We start from the raw sequence: 20471 nt of genomic DNA on the forward strand, positions 1-20471 counted from the left end.
TTCAAAACTCTAGAAATGGTGAAATTCGAACTGGTGTTTAGTTAAAGCTTAATCTTAAAGATTAATTGCATGAAATACAACGGATTTGAGATATAAATTTTTCTTTTGCACAAATTTTAATGCATGAGCAGTAAGATTTCGCGACATTTGTTTGTATTCGTCGCGCTTCTTGAATCCTTGCCCCTTTTTATCCAACGTTGCTACTTCATAAATCGTGATGCATGTATATTAATTATTATGTCTAAAATTTGCAACTGTCATTAATGTCAATGTCACTTCTGTAATTTTCAGTGAGTGGAATGAGTAATGTCTGAATTCTTATTTCTTAAAAACTAAAAACTAGATTTTTCACCAAAAAGTAGATTTTAAAGGTAAGATTTATCATATAAACGTTTCAAAAAACACATATTTACGCTTTTGTTATCAGCTCAAGCACCATTTGTAAGAATTTTTTTCAGTTTCCCACAGGGGATGTGTTCTTCATTGGCAAATTCCACTACATTTTGCTTCTGCATGTCATCACCAAAAAAATCTTATTCATTGCTCATGGGCTTAATATTCACATTTTTTATCGATTGATTTACACGACTGTTTTAGCGTACAAATCGGCAAAACCTGTAACTCACTTATACAGGTCAGGTCCATTGATCTATATGGACCACCTTACACCCTGTTCCTTATCTCACCTATATGTTTATTATTACAAACTTCATTTGATGCCCCAAGGCCCAGTAGATGTTAGAAGGCGGAGCTTTTTGTGCCGAGGTCTGTATTATTCAATTCTAACAGCTTATAAAGGGTGATCATTAAAAACACCCTCAAGGCTTTCATATTGAGGTCTGTATTATTCACTCCTAGCTACTTACAAAGGGTGATTGTTAAAAAACCTCGAGTAGGCTTTGTAAGTATTAAAAGGCCTCAAAAGTATTAAGACTTAATTATTAGGCTGTGAAAAAAAATAAGCAGTGTCCTAAATTGAGTTATTTGCTTTAAAAGTGGCAAGAAAACTGCCCTTTTCTTTTATTTGGTTGTTTATATTTACAGCCCAAATGGACCCCAAAGGATATTTTCCTGTACCTTTATGGAAAATGTGTATTTTTAATACACTTAATTAATTAAAAATTTTACAACAGTGTCACCAATATATAGCATTTGATTCATGAAAATCTCCATCAAAAATAACTCGTGCATCGAAAATTTTAGATAATATTAGACGAATGTGCATTCCGGATCTGGATTAGAAAAAACCACTCATGCACCTGCTGCTAAGAAAATAACTATTTTGATACTATGTTATTATGTTTATTGTCATATTTATTATTATATGTTATTAATTGAGATATTTTAGTGTGACCTAGAGACATAATGCCATACTCAGATGGTGTTATACCTCAAGTGTTAAGTATTTGTTTGCATTGCAGTAAAAAGCAATCAGATTAGTGAGGAGTCTGAGTTACATGGAGACTGCAGGGCATATTTTGGACAATTAGTCATAGTGACTTTGTCATTGATATGTACATTAAAGAATTACCCATTGTAACGAATATGCAATTTTGTTTTGTATTTTCAATTTTAATTTATAAGTTTTTAATTTTAATTGTAGCACAGCCACTGAAAAGAATTTTAATATAATCTGTAGTCCTTCCCATTTTGACCTATGTGCAATGTACCTCTTGTGATTTTTAACTACAAAAATACATTTGATTTAATTTAAGTTTATTTTAAAATTTTGTTTCTATTCAGATGTCAGGCTCAGGTCATAAACATCGTTACAAGAACACTGCATTGGACAGTGTGGAATTACGTAGGCGTAGAGAGGAGGAAGGAATCCAGTTAAGGAAACAGAAGCGTGATCAACAGCTCAGCAAAAGACGGAATGTCAACGCCACACAAGTGCTGCCAGATGAAGATAGTTTTCAGGTCGGTTCATTAGTTCTAAGATTAATGATCACAAGCTAACAAGTTTTTATCAGTTTGAGGGAAATACGTCATCTCCAGACATGCCTGGAATTACCCAGGAGATGGTTCAGGATTTGTATAGTTCAAATCCTCCTAACCAGTTATCAGCCACTCAACAATTCAGAAAGTTGCTGAGCCGAGAACCCAATCCTCCTATAGACGAAGTGATACAAACAGGCATTGTTCCGCGATTTGTGGAATTTTTACAGGATACCTCAAACTGCACCTTACAAGTAAGTATAGCAATTTCTGATGTTTGCTTTATTCAGGTTTTACTCAAGTATATAACACTTAAATTATACACATTTGTAACTTATATTACCTTATAACTGGGCCATATGCCAAATCAATTGTTAAAAGTATCTCTCCAGGTAAAATATTAATATACAGGCTATCTCTTTTAAAATTCAAGCATTACCTTATTCCTTTTTAATCGTATTTCTTTCAAATCATGAAAAAAGGGCGTATTTTATACATCAACAAAATATGGGGTGTTTCACTTAACAAATAAGCAAAAATGTTTCATTTAGTTCGAAGCTGCATGGGCGCTCACAAATATAGCTTCGGGAACGTCTCAGCAGACTCGGATGGTGATCGATGCGGGAGCGGTACCTATTTTTATTGCTCTTCTTGGTAGTCAGTATGAAGATGTTCAAGAGCAAGCCGTGTGGGCACTTGGAAATATTGCCGGAGATTCACCGGAATGCAGAGATCATGTATTAGACGCCGGGATTTTGGTCCCATTACTACAGTTTGTTATTTATGCTTAGTACATTAGCCCTTTTTAAGTGAGCGCGTTTGCAGATTATTGGGCAAAGCAACAAGGTTGACAATGATTAGGAACGCAGTATGGGCTTTGTCGAATTTGTGTCGAGGCAAGAATCCGCCTCCGGATTTCTCAAAAATATCGCCTTGCCTTCCTGTGTTGGCGAGGTTGCTCTTTCACACCGATGCGGACGTGCTTTCTGATGCCTGTTGGGCGTTGAGCTACCTGTCGGACGGGCCAAATGAAAAAATACAGGTATGTTTATCGATGAAACGCGACGGTAGTAAAGAAAATAAGCGATTTTAGGCTGTGATCGATGCGGGAGTCTGTCGACGTCTTGTGGAACATTTAATGGCCCCACAACCCAGTGTGGTATCGGCGGCGTTGCGAGCTGTCGGCAACATCGTTACCGGGGACGATGTACAAACTCAAATTATCCTCAATTGTCAGGCGTTGCCATGTTTACTACATTTACTCTCTTCATCTAAAGAGACTGTCAGAAAGGAGGCGTGTTGGACGATCAGTAATATTACGGCGGGCAATCGATCACAAATCCAGGTAAGTTCAAATTTTTTTATAAGGAACTAGCTTCATTATAATTATTTGCAGGCTGTTATAGACGCGAATATATTTCCGGTCTTGATTGAAATACTCTCGAAAGGCGACTTCAAAACGAGAAAAGAGGCTGCCTGGGCCATAACTAATGCCACAAGCGGAGGAACTCCCGATCAAATAAGGTCAGCATTTTGTTTCACAGAATCAACATTGCAGTTTACATTATTTTTCTTAGGTATTTGGTAAATCAAGGATGTATTGGCCCTCTCTGTGATCTTCTCACTGTAATGGACACCAAGATTATCCAGGTTGCCTTAAACGGTCTGGAAAATATCTTGCGCTTAGGAGAGCAAGAGGCCAAAGCGCACGCTGGCACCAATCCGTACGCCGTATTGATCGAAGAGTGTTACGGTTTGGACAAAATCGAGTTCCTTCAGTCGCACGAGCACATGGAAGTCTACCAAAAAGCCTTCGATATCATCGAACACTTCTTCGGCACCGAAGAGGAGGATGTAAATCTGGCACCCGCCATCGATGCGCACCAGGAACAATTCCAATTCAGTTCGGATCAGTCTGTACCGATGGGCGGGTTTCAGTTTTAAAGTGCTGCGCGAGAGTTCTGAGTCCTCGCGTGCAGCTATTAGGTCCGACCCTTCCTCTGAATTTGTTTAACGCGAGAAATAATTTAAAACCAAAATGAATGTTCGTATATGATGATATGTAACATAGAAATGTATAGGATATTGTTTAGGTAAACCAGTCGACCGATCCTTTTTCACCGAATTTTTTTCTCGTACTAAATGACACTATCTCAAATCGCTCCTTGTATATATACTTTTTTTTGAAGTTGTTTTATTTAATGACCAAGATACTAAACAATAAAATATTGATTGTTATTTAGTGTTTTTTTTTCTGTGATTGGGAATTCTTTGCTACAAATTGGAAGCGTATCTAGTTGCTGTTAAAAGACTAATCAAAAAGAGATGAATACTACAGTTCAGTGTAAATTTTATAGTTCAGGCTTAAACTCGCCATCCCTTAAATGTAACCGCGTATGAAAAAAAAACGCTCTTTGGAATTTGGAACACTTTCCGGCGGCTCAATTCGCTGTGTTTTATTCGATCGTCCATTGTCGTACCAGGTAAACGTCAACGGGACTGTCAAAAAGATGTAAATAAACAAATGGACCATATACACGCCCATTTTATGATACTACTACACATTACCAGATATATTATACTGTTATCAATGAATTGTTATTAATATTAATTAGTGATTTTCTCCAGGCTTTGTTTTGGTGATTTTTGTATTAATTCGCCTTACACGGCAAAGTTTCAAATTATAGAATTACATTTAGTGAAAGTTGCAGAAGCAAATAGTTTATGTTCACCAAAGATGTCCAGTGCGCTAATAACAGCAGACTGGTTTCGCTTAGGCCAAGATTTGTATTATAGGTTAAATATGTTTGTTTCTATTAGCTAATTATTAAATGCTCAAATGCCCAGTATTCATTAAGATACTACTATTTTGCCTCTGTATGTACTCAATCAAACACTCAAATTAGCAACTCATAAGTAAATTGGTATTACTAACGTAGAAATAGAAATATTTCAGGAATTAACTTCTATTCTAGTTGCACAGAACTAAGTAGTTCTACAGACAAATACTTTCATACATTTGAACAGATTATAATGATACAAAATCAAAATAGATCTATTACCAACAGAGTGTTTCAAATTAAATGATGCAAATCTGGACTTGTGTATATAATAGTAACTTTTTTCTTATTTTAATTCAAGGAATGCCCCCTTAAATTTGCACCATATATTTAGGAAACACTCTGTATGTAGTATAGCCAAAACAGAACAATTTATAAAAAAGGTCTTATATTCTTTGCAGAAAGATTGAAATATATTCCATGCAATGGAATCAGGAAATCAAGCTAGAAAACTTTATTGTAGTGTCAGCTTTATATGGTGGTCCTCTGGCAATCAGGCGAGATGAAAGGAAAGTCACCAAAGTCCGTGGACCTGGTCAATCAGTAATTTCAATTTTCTCTGGATCAGGACAGACCTTGACTTCATTTAAAGTAAATAATTATAGCTATCACATATTGCTAACTGTTAAAAGTTTTATAAATTTATTAAGTATCTTTTGGGCTTTTTCACCTATTGAGTAACAAATTGTTTGGCTTTTCCGCAGGCACATATATAATAATTATATTTTAGTGGACCCATCGACCAATTGTACACATGGGCTGGTCGAACGACGAAAATCTCATCTGCGTCCAAGACGACGGCAATGTTGTGGTCTATGACATGTTTGGGAAATTTGTTCACAAGTTTAATATTTTCCAAAAAGCCCATGATTGTAAAATAGTAGATGCCCGTGTGTTCATCAATACAAAGAATATTGCTGGCGTGGCTGTGATGACTTCCAACTTTAACGTTTTTATTGTCAATAGCATTACTACCACTAACATTAAAACTAGACAACTTAGTGATGTTCCTAGTAAGTTGTTGTCATAAATTTGTCGTAAGCCTGTTAACATTAAAGGCATTTTTAGGGTCAAACCTGGAACCCACTGCTTGGGAGGTTGTTTCAGATGAAATATCCACAGATGTGTTATTTGCCAGGGGTAAAGAGTTTTATAGGCTTAAACAAGATGAACATCATACAAGCGTAATGGTTAGTCTTGTTAATGTTCCTAGGACATTCTTAATTTTTTGACTATTATAGCTTCAACCAGATATTTCTGTTCAGTACACAGCAATATTGGAAATGTCAGTCTCATTTAATGCTCGTCATTTATGTTTTTTCACTGATTCAGGGCATTTATGGCTCGGTTCCACCGACTTGCGACATAAATATTGCGAAATTGAGACAGATACTATACATAGGCCGAAGCAACTTGTGTGGTATGTAGTTTTATAAAAATAAAATAGATATTCAGGTGTATTGTTCAATTTAGTAATGAGTGGTAGAGGTAATCCCTCTTTATACTTACTTCTCCATCTGTACTTGAAAAGTTCTTGGTAAATCGTCGATTGCGCAACACAAGTGCAGCCGGCGATTATCAATTTAAAATTACTTCAAATTTGGCCAAAAAAGTTTATAAGTCTATTCACATTACTAAATTTTGACTTTTTGATCTTTTCTTGATCATTTTCCCTCTTTTAGGTGTGGCAATGAAACCGTCGTGGCCTACTGGGAGAACGACAATTCCATCTTGATAGTAGGCAAAAATGGAAAAACTCAATCCTATACGTACGATAGCCCAGTTTATTTGGTTGCTGAAATTGACGGGGTTCGGATCATCTCAAATGCCCATCACGAGCTGTTGCAAAAAGTACCTGAAGTAGTTCAAAAAATATTTCGCATAAATAGCACGGAACCTGGGAGTTTTCTCTTAGAAGCTTCGAAGCAATTCCAAAAGGGCAGTCACAAAGCAAATGAATACATAACTTTGGTGAAAAGTAAGCTTGAGGAGGCAGTTAATCAGTGCCTTGATGCAGTGGGGTACGAGTTTGATCCGGAGATACAAAAAATGTTGATAAGGGCCGCGCAATTTGGGAAATGTTTCGTAGCGGAAATCAATCCGAATAAATATGTGAAAATGTGCCGGCTTTTGAGAGTTTTAAACGCCATTCGAGACGAAAAAGTGGGAATTCCTTTAACCATCGAGCAGTATCCTTTTTGGGGAAACATAGTTTTGCATTTTTAAATCCCCCTGCATGCTCCTTAACTTCTCTCGCATAGACTGCGCTATATGAAGACTAAAGAATCTGGCTATGGAGATGAGACAGAACCATTGAAGAATTTGCTTGATAGATTAATTGTCAGAAACATGTATTTTTTAGCCCTGCAAATAGCGAAGTATCTAAAACTACCCGAAAGCTCCGGTAGCAGTTATATTTTGGTACATTGGGCCAAGTATAAGGTGAGTAGTATAAACCAATCTTAGTATCAAAATCATAGGATTTTTTTAGGTTGGACAGCATCACGACGATCAAGAGACTGTAGCTAGAGAAATTGCCGAAAAGCTCGGTTACTCATCAGGCGTCTCCTATAGGGAGATTGCGGAAAAAGCTTCGGAATTCGGAAAAAATAAACTCGCAATTAAGGTATCAATTCGTTCTTAAGTATCTTACTTGTTTAATTGTTCTTTTGGCTTTTTAGCTACTTGATTACGAGTCGAAAGCAAGCGAACAAGTGGGCCTTTTATTGAAATTAAATGAGCACAAATCGGCTTTACACAAGGCCATCGAGAGCGGGGATACAGATTTAGTTTATATGGTTGTCTTGAAATTAAGGGAGAAAATGCCTTTAGGAGACTTCAAGGTGCTGCAGTTGTTTGCTAATCACTCAAGGACTGAGATATTTCACTTTTTAGATGACCATTCGAAATTTCCCAGTTGCCCAGTCGCTTTACATCAAGTACTGTAAGGAGTATTACAAACCTGCATTATCAGAAATTTACATCCAGGAAGACGATTTCGCGGCTCAAGCTCAGCTTGTACTAGAAGAATGTCTAACTGATAATGTAGGTGTATATGTAAGAAATTTTAGTTTAAATAAATGTAAAAGTAATGTTCTTTGTGATTTCCTTAAAAATATGTCATGGCATGGCTGTATAAGAACTTTATGTATCTTAGAAACTAAGCGTTTTCGGATCTGGGTTTATATGACCTTTTTTACTTAAAAAAAAACCTCAGCAATCACTCATTAAAATCTTTTGCACTTATTTACTAACACCCTATATAATAGACCTATTCTTCAACTGACTTTTAGGTATCATTCACCATCGATTCAAAACTGACTGCAGCGGCTGATTTTTACAAGAAAGGAAGAAAAGATTTGAATGCGAGTCTCTGCGAGGAAAACTTGAAGCTCTTAAAGCTGCAAAGAGAATTCGATGAAAGGTTGCAAGTTGAGGATAAAATCACAGGCAAAAGCGTGCATGACACATGCAAGATTTTGCTGGAATTGAAGGAGATCAAACTAGCTGAGAAAGTAAAGAACGACTTCAAGATTCCCGATAAGAGGTAATTAATTCTTGGTTAAGAGTTTACAATTGATGATGTCTGATTCTTAAAGATATTGGTATTTGCGAATCAATACGTTGGCGCGTCAGAAAGAATGGGTGGAGTTGGATAAGTTCTCTAAGCTAAAAAAGTCGCCGGTTGGGTATGGGCCCTTTGTGGATGCATGCTGGGCAAATGGAAATAGAGACGAGTCTCTTAAGTATCTGACTAAGATGCCCGAGGAACTGAAAGCCAAATATTATCTTAAAATTGAGTAAGTAATTAGCAGTTATTTGCTTATCGCTGGAAGTGCATTGTCTAATGATTAAATCACTACTATATTTTAAATGATATGCAACGAGTAAAGTTTCACGAAACCGAGACTTGAGTAATTTGGTTTTCAGTTTGGAACTTACAATTAAGTCTCGATATTGAATGTTCTCAAGGAAAGCTAGAATTTATTTGAAGTAAATCTTAACCCAGTGAATTGTTTCCCAATCCCATTCCGGCAATTTCCAAAAAAGTGATTGCTCAGAAATTATAAGGACCATTGGCTTAGGTTAGTTCAGATTAGACTGTTGATCCTTGTAATTTCTGAGTATTCACAACGAAACGAATACTTTAAGTTTTCAATAAGAAACCAATTTAAATTATTCCTATCTCTATGCTCGTATAACTTTATAAGTATCTCTTTATCACTCTTTATTACAACTCTAATTTGATCACTAAATATCTCATCATTGTATAATGTTGCTTCCAACGTACTTAATCTCGCTTTTCTTAGAAGGCCTCGAGTTGTTTATTAGACTTTCCGTTCATATCAGTTTACTATTTATTCATCGTCATATTGATTCAATTTTACGTAAATGGTCTTCCGTTAATTATTATTCCAAGAAAATGAGTCAAAAATATAATATCACTGAAATTTTGAGGGAAAATTATAAGTCACAGCTAATTTTGGTAGTAACATAACTATCATGGCAATAAAATAATTTGATGATTTGACTCGCTTATTTCTATAGAAAGTGCGAGGAAGCGGAAATTATAGAAATTGGTAGTTGTTTCGCATTAAAAATTGGATTTTACAGACTATTTAAAAAAAAACAACAAAATGTTGGGAAAAACATGTTTGAAATATAATGATAATATGTGAAATTTCTAAGTCGTAGTAATAATTCACATGCAGTTTCAAAATTTAAGAAAAAACATGCTATGTTTGGTTCACTCAGTATGTCACAAAGGATGCCCTAGACATATTTGAGTGAGTATAGCGTGCTAGTGAATAAAAGAACATTTCGACATTTAGAGAATTTACTTTAGTTGATTTTTCACGTAGGATTTAAAATGCACGGAATCACTTAATTGAAAATACCTTGAAAACCGTTAAAGATACGATTTTTTTGTGGAAGACCTGTAATGTACCTCGATGCTGGAAAAATAACGAAAACGTACTTTGGGTTTGGTACTACTATAATCAGCGTTTTGACGGTCTTAATTCTACATATATTGGAAGTGTCCTATAACTGACTTAGACCTATATTTATATCTAAAGCTACCAATTAGGAGAGTTGTTTTGTGCTGATATCTTAATTATTGTTGAATTTTTCCAAGCTAACCTTTGGTTTGTCTTAATTACTTTATTATTGAGCTAAAGATTGAGTTTGCTTATACTAATGGTGCCTTTTCGTGGGAAAGATAAATAGATCTGGATGGAAAAATATTAATAACCGATTTAGCTTATTCTAAGAACATTGCATTACTAATAGCATTCGATGGGTACACTACAGATCTTTTTGATGCAGAAGACTTCAGAGTATCAGAGTTCGTAAAAATATTGAAGTTATCGATACTGATGAAGGACAAACGTTTTAAATTAATTTATCGGAGCTAAAAACCCCCTGGCAGCAATTTCAAGTCTGTAAATAAAAAATTGTAAAAGAACACAATTCATGCATCCAACGGCGTCTCTCTTTACCTAAAGTAATCCCCCCAAAGGCAATAGCTCTTACATCCTATCGCACTCTCCCACGTCAAACCGCGGTTTAACATGGCGCTTTAACGTAAGAGCACGGGTAGAGACGTTGTTCTTCTTAGCCTTGAGGGAGAAGTGCATCTCCGAGCACCAACAGCATGAACACTACAACATCCACTTTTGCCACAAAAGGAGAAAAAACTACTACTACTAACTAAATATGAGCTACACAACACGCACTTTCAGGCACTAAATGCTAGCTACGTTAGTGATGTATCTCACGAGTTTTTGAAATAAAATAACTCCAAAATATCGAGTATTATACACGTTTCGGCTGTCGCTGCACTAATACTCGATTGAATCATCATCTCAAGGGCGATAAACATACAAAAACTCTTTGAAACATAAAAAAGACCTTACAGCTCACCTTTAGCAAAAGTTAAGTTTTCATTCCAAGAAAATTTCTTAAAAAAAAAAAATTATTTATTTCAAAAATAATAATAAGAATTACAATTGTTGGCAAAACTTTGTACTCGATGTAGTAGCAACTAGACTAACTGATGATTATGACAATAATAATAATCCTATGCTGAATACCTGACTTTATATAATAAAAAGATGCTGAAGGTGCTGAATTCTGGAGCGTGTTATGGTTTTTGTTTATACATGTGGTACATGTGTTATGGGTTCCTATGGGAAATGACCATATAATTCAAAGGTACAGCTCGTAGGTCGTACGGCGACGAACGATCGACACGCGACACGAAATTATACATTTATTGGAATTTTCTATTGAAACTTTTGGAGTTATGGACCGTTGATTTAGTAAATAATATTAAACTTGAAGAGAAGCAAAGAACGAAGTCTGGCAACGCCTTTAAACCTCTTACTAGAAAATCTCAAACACTTTAATGGCGGTTTGATAAGACCGCCAGGATTCCAGGTTATAGAGAATAGGGAAGCCACGTCAAAATAATTAAGTTTTTTTTGGTAATAATAAAATTTTTGGTTAAGCATTGGGGGGAACCCGCAATTTGAAAAATTCTCGAACGTAACTGACGACAAATTTACATTGTGGGCATAGACCGAGGTTAAATATTTTAAGCGACTGTGTTCCAAATGACACTTATGTTACCACACACACAAAATCAGCACAACCTTTTGTGTGGCGTCGATATCATCAATATTTTTACGAATTCCAATATCCTGAATTCATCAGTAAACCAAGAATTAAAAAAACAAAAAACTCATATCTCTAAGCATTTTCACGATGTTTTCAATTAAGTTTTTCGATGCACTGCTACAGATTTAAGTCTACGGTCAATTCATTAACTGCTTGCATTATGAGGTGGGCCATAAAAGGTCACACGGGCGCCATTTTTGACCTTTTGCCTGACGATTGAGTATTCCGATGTTCTATGATGTTGACGATAGTTATCCATAACGAACTCTATACTCGTTTGTACCTTTATTCTGTGACACCCGCATATGATAATGGCCTGTCGCTAAAAATGCAAGAATGTGAGGTGATTCATAGAGAATATATTAGATTTATGTGGTTTAGATTCAAAAAGGAATAGATAATAATATAAGGTTTTATTTAACAGCAAACTCATTAAGAATATTGACGATTAGATAAAATAAGCAAAAATGTTAAATAAGATGTATGTACATACCCCATGTAGAAGAGATTTGTTCGTCAGTCTTCGAAAAGACATTGCCCTCGCCTTTTTGATAATAAAACGTAAGCGCTCCAGTTTGCATTAACAACTAATGCCGTGTTTTATTAAACACCCATTTTCCTATGAAAATCAAATAAAACAAACCCGCAATTTAATGGCAATTCTATGGTAGATACTTTTACAAAATCCGTTTTTTTCCTCGATATCTTGCTGGATAAGTGAAATATAGAAGAGGGATCGAGGGGCAGTGTTTTGAAAAACACCCTGTATCTACAAAAACAAGATGGCGATGGCTTTTTGTCACTGCCACCTTTTATTTCATTCAATTCAGCGCATGTCTCTAAATGAGAATACTGCAAAATTATCGTATTTGGGACATCCTGTAAATACCCTTGCTCCATGCGCTTCAAGTTCCTACTATTTAAAAATGAGCTTTAATGGAAATTATGCAGGAAATCTTAATATGCTTTTTCAAAGAGCTAAAAATGTATTAAGTTCTGGAATAATATGTCGAAATTAAAAGTAAGCGTTTAGCAAGACCCTGAATGCGTTTCCATGAAAAGTAGCTATGTAAACATTGTGATTTTGACGATTTTATCTTCTTAAACAGTATCTAAAGGAGTAACATATTTTTGTTTACTCATTCATTAATGGGGATTATTCTTTCTTGCACCTGGAGGACATTACCTAACAACAAGATTAATTTATCGGATTAGAATTTATAGTACGCCTAATACCTTATTCCAGGTGATTATTTTCAATTAATATCATTCGTTAATAATGTTTATTTTAGATAATGTTCTTAAAATAGACTATAAATAGCATTAAAAGTAGAATTTGGATTGCTATTATTAGGCGTGCAAATTAATCAGAAGCAACATATAGATATCACCAGTTTGTTTAGGAATATAGGGATTGTGCAAGTAAAAGAAGGACCGCATAAGATTTAATATGCTTCCGACAAAGACCAACGAAGTGGGTTGCGAGGCTAGCGGTTGACGTGGGCGAAGTCAGTTCTGCCAACGTTTCCACTTCTATGCTTAGATTAGTATCGATGTCACTGCCTTTACAGCAATGGAGATTTAAAAAAATATTGAAGTAAAAAATAGTAATGTAAATTAATAAAAAAAAACGATGAATTCATCACTAGAACTTATATTAGTAAAAATTCTGAAACAGTGAGAAATCTGGTGACGTTGAACTAACTCCGCCCACGTCAGTCGCTAGCCTCGCGACTCACTTTGTTGATCTCTGGCGGAAACATTAAATCTTATGTGGTATTTCTCTTATTTGCACAATCTCTGTTTCCACTTTAACTGGTAATACCTGTATATTTCTGCATCAAGGACCCTCACAATCCCGCGATTTAATCAGTTTGCAACTGCAAATATTGAGTCATTCCTTCTCTTTTAAAATTTGCCAATTTAAATAAATTCCCCAGGATTGTTTTTTTACCACCGAAAAAAATAGCATTTTTAATAATATTTCAATTTCTGACCATTCGACGCATTTCAAATTAGTGAAAGATAGATATTTACAGTCCGACTGCAACCAGCTGAAAGGCAATACGTTACAAAAATCAAGTTTGGTGTGTCGCAAAAATAATAGAATTTCGTTATTTTTAAAGCTGCTATTATTTTTAAACATTGCAGTTTAATTTTAAGTGCTTTCAAATTTCACTTGCTACGCCTCTGATTTTTAGCGTTTTAAATAACAAATTTTAGAGTTTTAAGAGACGTTATGGTTCAGATGGTGACAGTGGCGTATTATGATTTTCGAAGCGTTTTTTATAGCAATAATTATGGCATCAAAGAATATATTTCTTTTTTAAGTGCTTTAAAATTCCCCTCGCTGCTCCAATCCGCCCAATGGCAGTGGCGTATCTTGTTCTTGGGTCTCTCATACATTTATAATAATACTCGTTTGTATAACGTCAATAAATGTTCCTTTATTAATTATCAAAATTTAGAATATCAACATTTTTGGTCTATAACTGAATGCTCGTTTTTAGTACTTTCCTTCTTTATTTCGATATTAGTACTCAATATCGGTAATTCCGCCACTGGCGGACTTGTTTATTTATTTTGGTGATACCTCATGTGAGCATCCTGTATATCGAATTTGGTTCGACGCGCTTTGATAGTTCTGAAAAAAATATATAAACACAATGGATGATGTGCTCTTGGAATGGGAAAATTAATTTTCAATCTTGTAATGTTTCCACGGTATATAATGGAAAATTAAATAACTCAACAGTTTAGCCCAGAAAGCATTTTTTTTAATTCAACAAAAACTTTTAAAAAAGATTTTAAAAAATTAAAAATTAGAAATTAAAAAAATAATTTTAAAAAGTGCCAAAATAGTTAATTATTTTCACAAACTCTTTATAAAATTATTCGCATTTTATAAAACTAAAATAAACCAAACTATATTGGTTCTTAAAAGAGACTCCCTGGCGTTTTCCTTTGCCTTTCTCTCTATCAAGGCGAAATATCGACAGGTGAAGGTTACTCGAGGCACTCTTAAGAGCGTTTTGGCGAGCGATTTATTAGGTCAAGTGAAGTCGATATTAAATTCAAACAAATTAAATTAAAAAAAAAAGGAAATTCAAGAAAGCTTATTACAGATCCTACGAAGAGGCCGCAGATACAGCGTTTCAACAGAGAGACGTCCAGACATTAATAAACATCCAATGCCGTTTGTCCAACAAGCATCCCGAACTTTTGGACAAAGTTTCCGATATGCTGAGCAGGCTAGACTACAAAAATTCGTAAAAAATTTATTAAATTGTCCGCAAACCAAAAATATTATTAAACGTCTAATGTATGTGATCGTAAATTTAAGTCGTATGTATCCTAATCGCCGAAAATTTTTGAGTTTTAAATTGAATTGAATTATATTCTAGTCGAATGTATCCACCGATTGATTTAAATTATCGAAATACATTTCTACAGGCTGAAGGAAGTTGTTTTTGTTCGCAAATGCCCCGATTTTTTTAAAAATGAATTTAAAAAATACCAAGCGAGAGAGCGCCCATAGCGTGAAGATCCGAATGCGACATCTACTTAATGTAATAAATAAATAAAAAATCCATAGACAAAGTGGGGCGAGGTGGAATGTTATCATCATCGGACATTCAACGGACATGGAGTGTTCTGCAGTTACCTGCACAGAAGAGGACGCTGGTTTTGCGATTTAGGAGCCCACGGTGTTTGGGTCCATGAGATTTGACTTTCTTCGCGAGGAGGCTGCAAGAGCATGTGGGAGAGAGTCGCAAGGGCGAAGCTGCTGCTCAGGAGTGAGGATGGCTGTGATGGGGACGCTCTGAAAGATCACGAGATTGAAGGAAATTGGGAAAAGAAGAGACGATTAGCCGAGGAAATGTTGAAGACGTCAATTAGGAGGTCACCATCCCCCTGAAAAAATGTTTCTCTGAGGTTTTAAGGGCTGGGGTGGTGGGCGAGATAGGAGTGGAAAGATGATAATGAGTTTTTAGTGGGTATTTCACAAAATTTCTCCAGTTGTGTTCCACATACCTAGATCACACTGCATAAGACCAATCATAACTTGAGATGCCTGAATGCATTTTTCCTATGCCTCTATAAAAATAGCTATTTAATAATTATAACTATTAATAAAATAATAAAATAAAATAAAATTGACAAATGAATAAAATAAAATTGATTAATAATGTTAAAATGCTAATAAAATTCTCCGTTGGCAATGTAAATTCCGAAATACTCATAATTATCCAGAATTGAATGCTGAAATCTAGATATTGCTAAGCGATGTTTCTGAAGTAGTTCGCAAATAGTACGTGTGGTTTATCTGGCATAAGTGCAACTTCAAAATGAGGACCTAAATTTAATCTCAGCTGGTATATCCATCCTTTAATTGATTAGATAACCGATTAGTATTAAGTGTCGAGTGCATGTCCGTCGCCAGTTAGTGTAGCTGAAGACTGAGTTAGCCGTAATTGAAAAATAGCAAACATGGCCGGTAAGTGCGTATCATATACTGGACCTCGAAAACTTGGATCCAAATGGCCAAAGCGATGCAGATAGTTTTTCAGTGACTAAGATGAAATTTATTTATTTTTAGCATATTATTGGGTAGACACTAAAGCTAGACATGGACACGTTCCATCCACAGCTCTGCTAGGAGGTAATGACATCGATGGTTCTCCAATCTACGTGGGAAGGGCTTTTCATGAAGGAGACTGGATTCCGGCTAAAGTTATTCCTTCGAAACATATCGCCTATGTCCCCTACGGAGGTAATGAGGTGGGAGTAGAGAAGTTTCAGGTGAGGAGAATTGAAAACTGAAAAATTGAAATGAATGTTTGTCGATATCTCAAGAACCGGAAAAAAGAGGCGGATGAAGTCATCAGGGCGATTAATCTGGACGGCATTTTTAGCGCAATTTCTCTTCGGGTTCCCAAAAGATCGGAATTTATATTTTGGAAAGTGGTTAAAAATGGGCACATCCTGCCGCTTTGAAAGTTTTCTGGAAAAATTCTGATCTTTTGAAGGGGTGTTATTAAAGGGATGTCTAATCGGCAGATGTGCTTTCTATATTGATCCTGGATACTTCCATTGAGGCTCTGAAAACTAAAAAATCCAATTTAAAAAACCTTATCAGATCTCGGGAACTGAACGTATTTACCCTGGATACCACCATTAAAGCTCTGAAAAATCAGTATCGAGGATAGTCCATATCTCGGAAACTGAAAGCAAGAAAGAAGTCCATCCAGTACAGGGTCTCCATGACCGTTACAAGTCGGACGGCTTCTTCTCTTTCTTCCAGTTCCCTAGATATGGACTAAGTTTAATACCGAATTCCCAGAGCTTCACTAGAAGTATCCAGGGTGAATATAAGATCCATATCTGGGATTAGATTGCACAGTAGGTACTATTTGTTCTGTTTAGGTCTTATGTGAACAACACTTTGAGTGGCTTCCTAACCATGATGGGCGAGTTCCCCCAAATGCTGTAGTCGGGGGAAAGACTTCTGATGGGGAGGATTTGTATATTGGGAGGGTTGGTCATGATGGGGCTTGGACTGTTGGAAAAGCAAGTATTTGTTACTACTCTAAATGAGTTTTTAGCGCCAGTGTTTCAATTAATTTAGGTGCAACCAAGTCATAACACTTGCTACATCCCCTTCGACGGTAAAGAGGTAGCGCACAAAGAGTACGAAATTCTGGTTTTGAAAGGATAATTATAGTATTTTTATACTTTGTTTTTATACTTTATTTTTTAATTAAATTTAATTAAATCGAAAAATGCACAAATGTAGTTTTTTCGCTATTCACAGGGTGTATTGATTCGAACAAGCTGATAATAGTCCAACATGGGACAGGTTTATGTTCTCTACTGGTTAATAATTATTGCGAGGTATTTCTAAACTGTCGCCAACCGTTTATCAGTTTCCATACGCATCAAAACTAGTGCCAGCGATGTAAAGCAGTTTAAATCGGTTTAAAGCAGAGTTCGCGAATGCATGGTTTATTGGCGCTAGGTAGCTACCAACGATTCTTGCGTGTGTGGACACGCAAATTTTGATGTAAATTTGTTTGAATAATTCGTGCCAAAAATTAATTAATTAAAAAAGTTAAAATCAGTTGAACTGTTTGGCGCCAGCAAGCCGGCAATGGTGCCAATAAACCATGCAGGTCTAAAGATTGCTTAAGTCTAGCTAAGTGCTTAAGTGCAAATCTTTAAAAAGGAAAGAGGTATGGATTTGTATTCTACTACCGATTGCTAGTATCCGATTACTAGCGACAGATTATTAGCCACTAGATTAAAAACCGGTATAGAATTGCGGTTTCTGCTAGCAATCGACGATACGACTTGTTTCTGATTTCGGAAATCGAGATGTACAGTTCGTGCCAAAATTTGCGGCCATTACTCTTTTGCATCGAAATTTTTATCTATTTTCCTCATCGTCTTTTACGTCCCCATCCTTCCTCCCCGTTTGAATTATATTTGGCCTTCTTGGCACTGTTTTCAGATTAAAATTCTTTTTATTTACAACGAAACGCGCTCTTTTGAAAAACAAAATAGGTCAAATGTCGTTTTGGACCTGTTCCAACACTAATGGACACATGATCTATGTTTGCCACGTTTTGATTGCGAGGGCTCTCTTCAGATTACAGTTTTGTGGCATGGCTGTGTGTGTATCGTACGAATTGCGATCCGATCGTACGGCAGTTAAGGGTAGCGTAAAAGTTGACGAGATTTATCAACTTGTCTATTGAAAGGTAGAATAAAAAAGGCGAAAAAAAAGACAACGAAGATGAAAAAAAAGACGAAAAAGATGGAAAAAAAGATGAAAGAGATGAATGAAAAAAAGGAACATGAGAAAGAAAAATGTAAAAGAGAATCTGGTTGAAATTTCTATTCTTCTCGTAATATTGATGTTTTTCAAGAGAATTGATCTTTATCTGATAGTAAAATCGGAACAGATTCCTAGACAAATACACGATATGTGTGATATTATGACTTTCAATCTTTAACCTTTTTGATTTGATGAATTTTTTAAAGGATCATAGAAGCTCAATGAGGCGCTTGAGACGCAGAAACGTTGGAAACATGAGTATAATTTTAAATGCTTTCTAGAAAATCGTATATTTAGATAAGATATAAGTTATGGAAGATAAATAGATACGTAAAACCTAGGAGAGTCGAATGATTATTACCATTTTATCATTGAAAGCGTAATTAGTACGTACAGCGAAGGTTCGATAGGGGAGTGGATTGGTAACTTGTTTTAGGTGGGCTTACCTGAAACTAATTTGCGGAAAGGATCACGATGGGTAAGCAAGCGATTTTACCTTTTTTTGCTTTACTCTACAACTTCATTTTTCCTAGAATAAAGCGTATACTTTATTCTAGAATGATATTTCTCATAAAGCACTTTAAGTCAGATTCGCGCTCTCTCCATCAAATCAATAAAACTTTCCTTCTTCGAGGAGATTTGTTGATTTTTTAAAACATCAAAGTCGGTGCTTTAAGTGCTGAAAAATCACATACTCGATAACCAAGACACATAAGAATGACGCAATAACTGCACATATTTAATTAGTTTCTTTGTTTCCATGGAAATTCTCTTCGGCATAAAGTTGCCAGAAAGCACCTACTTTTATCTGTTGACCCTAAGAGAATCATTTCAAATTTCACCTTCCACAGCTTATCGCTGGGTCGACGTGGCACCAGGTGCAATGTTCCCCGCCTTCGCAATCCAAGGGGGCAAAGATGTCGACGGATCCCCAATTTACGTGGGTCAAGGTTTCCACAATGGAGACTGGCTGCCAGCTAAAGTTATCCCCAACAAGAGAGCTGTGTACGTCCCTTATGGAGGAAAAGAAATTGCAGTGCCGACTTTTAAAGTATACAATTATTCAGCGTTGACGAGCATTGTTGTCTGATTTTAATTGCCTAAAAAGGTATTGACTGGAAGAATGCCGCACCGTTTCGTCTGGGTTTCCTGTGCAGGAGGAAATGTGCCCCCAGGGGCTGTACCAGGGGGCAGGACTTCGGGCGGGGAAATCTTGTATGTTGGGAGAGTTCATCATGGGGGATCTTTGACTATTGGCAAGGTAAATTGGCTAATTCATGGAATCAGTTAAAAAATGCGTAGTTGTAAATGCTGAGTTTCACACATTGGTTCCAAAATCATGGATAAAACATTTTTGTTGCTGGTCCTGTTTGCTAAGTGAGTATATGAAACGAAGATGCTGGTTTTTGGAATATGTCACTAGTTATGAAATGAATCCCATTCAGTCTCTAGTTTAGATTAGAAAAACTGTCGCTGTATCTATTGATCATAATTAGAAAAAATGGTCTATTAAAAGCTCGTTATTGCTTCACGAGTGCTTTCCTTACAGGTGCACCCCACGCATGGTTCGTGTTATATTCCGTTTGGAGGAAGGGAGCATCCATACAAAAGTTACGAAATCCTTACATATAGATAGAATGAAAAAATAATTTTATACAAATAAGTGAAATAAGTGAAATAAATAACTTCGCTTTTTTATGCCTTTTTTCTATAATTTAAATCTATAATTTAATTTACATATACAGCGTGTCCGCTCCAATACTTCATCCGTGATGGTTTCCACAACCATAAAATATAAGAGGTCGGTTAAACTGGAAACGTGTCGACCAGTACGTTCACCAGATTTTGCCCCAAGTGAATATCATTTATGAGCAACTATGAAAGACTTCATTTATAAATTTGCACTCCTCTATATTAATAAGCTGCGAAAGGTAGATCTTGGCGACTTTAAGGACCAAAATAAGTAGGGAGGTTTTAAGCTCAATGTGAAATTTAAGAGGTGCACGGAGCTGTGTTTGAACGTGGAGAGTAAACTTTTCGAGCATCTCTTATAATTTTCTTTATTTGCTCATTGCTTCACTTTTTGCAAAAACAAAATTTTTGATAATTCCAATACTGTGAATATCCTCTCTGTTATATGAGCTATAAAATATTTATTTTCTCTGATGGGTCGT

The 20471-nt window shown here is 35.8% G+C and overlaps 3 protein-coding genes across 4 annotated transcripts; all 3 read left to right on the top strand.

Annotated features, from left to right (window-relative positions):
• Positions 1 to 285: 285 nt before the first annotated feature.
• LOC136417397 (importin subunit alpha-7-like) lies at positions 286 to 4176 on the top strand. Its single transcript, XM_066403071.1, is given in 9 exon segments — positions 286 to 371; positions 598 to 765; positions 1744 to 1927; positions 1930 to 2192; positions 2490 to 2710; positions 2764 to 2980; positions 3032 to 3283; positions 3335 to 3462; positions 3516 to 4176. Coding segments are annotated over 8 exon segments (1662 nt in total). The 5' UTR covers positions 286 to 371; positions 598 to 735; the 3' UTR covers positions 3883 to 4176.
• Positions 4177 to 4501: 325 nt separating this feature from the next.
• Vps16A (vacuolar protein sorting 16) lies at positions 4502 to 14918 on the top strand. 2 transcript variants are annotated; one of them, XM_066403183.1, is made up of 13 exons: positions 4502 to 4734; positions 5180 to 5369; positions 5509 to 5791; positions 5847 to 5968; positions 6020 to 6198; positions 6461 to 6967; positions 7040 to 7220; positions 7270 to 7404; positions 7460 to 7621; positions 7674 to 7835; positions 8072 to 8325; positions 8378 to 8578; positions 14585 to 14918. In XM_066403183.1, the coding sequence occupies exons 1-13, from the start codon at positions 4676 to 4678 to the stop codon at positions 14730 to 14732; spliced, it is 2583 nt and encodes an 860-aa protein (XP_066259280.1). In that variant the 5' UTR covers positions 4502 to 4675; the 3' UTR covers positions 14733 to 14918. The 2 variants fall into 2 exon arrangements, with proteins under 2 accessions (XP_066259280.1, XP_066259281.1); XM_066403184.1 differs by having other exon boundaries at positions 7674 to 7823.
• A 928-nt stretch (positions 14919 to 15846) lies between these two features.
• Positions 15847 to 19981, top strand: LOC136417356 (uncharacterized). Its single transcript, XM_066403025.1, has 7 exons — positions 15847 to 15957; positions 16060 to 16262; positions 16887 to 17030; positions 17089 to 17167; positions 19149 to 19348; positions 19406 to 19558; positions 19847 to 19981. Exons 1-7 carry the CDS (start codon positions 15951 to 15953, stop codon positions 19931 to 19933), a joined length of 873 nt encoding a protein of 290 aa, XP_066259122.1. The 5' UTR covers positions 15847 to 15950; the 3' UTR covers positions 19934 to 19981.
• Positions 19982 to 20471: the final 490 nt, after the last annotated feature.

Source organism: Euwallacea similis, chromosome 28 (assembly GCF_039881205.1).
Source record: "Euwallacea similis isolate ESF13 chromosome 28, ESF131.1, whole genome shotgun sequence".
NCBI classification, from domain to species: Eukaryota; Metazoa; Arthropoda; class Insecta; order Coleoptera; family Curculionidae; genus Euwallacea; species Euwallacea similis.

Excerpts from the sequence above, each read along its gene's own strand:
- Vps16A (XM_066403183.1), top strand. The coding sequence starts at position 4,676 with ATGTCCAGTGCGCTAATAACAGCAGACTGGTTTCGCTTAGGCCAAGAT. Across the intron at positions 8,326-8,377 it reads TTCAAGATTCCCGATAAGAG|ATATTGGTATTTGCGAATCA; the intron begins GTAATTAATTCT and ends TGATTCTTAAAG. Across the intron at positions 8,579-14,584 it reads AAATATTATCTTAAAATTGA|ATCCTACGAAGAGGCCGCAG; the intron begins GTAAGTAATTAG and ends AGCTTATTACAG.
- LOC136417356 (XM_066403025.1), top strand. Across the intron at positions 19,349-19,405 it reads TTGCAGTGCCGACTTTTAAA|GTATTGACTGGAAGAATGCC; the intron begins GTATACAATTAT and ends TTGCCTAAAAAG. Across the intron at positions 19,559-19,846 it reads GATCTTTGACTATTGGCAAG|GTGCACCCCACGCATGGTTC; the intron begins GTAAATTGGCTA and ends CTTTCCTTACAG.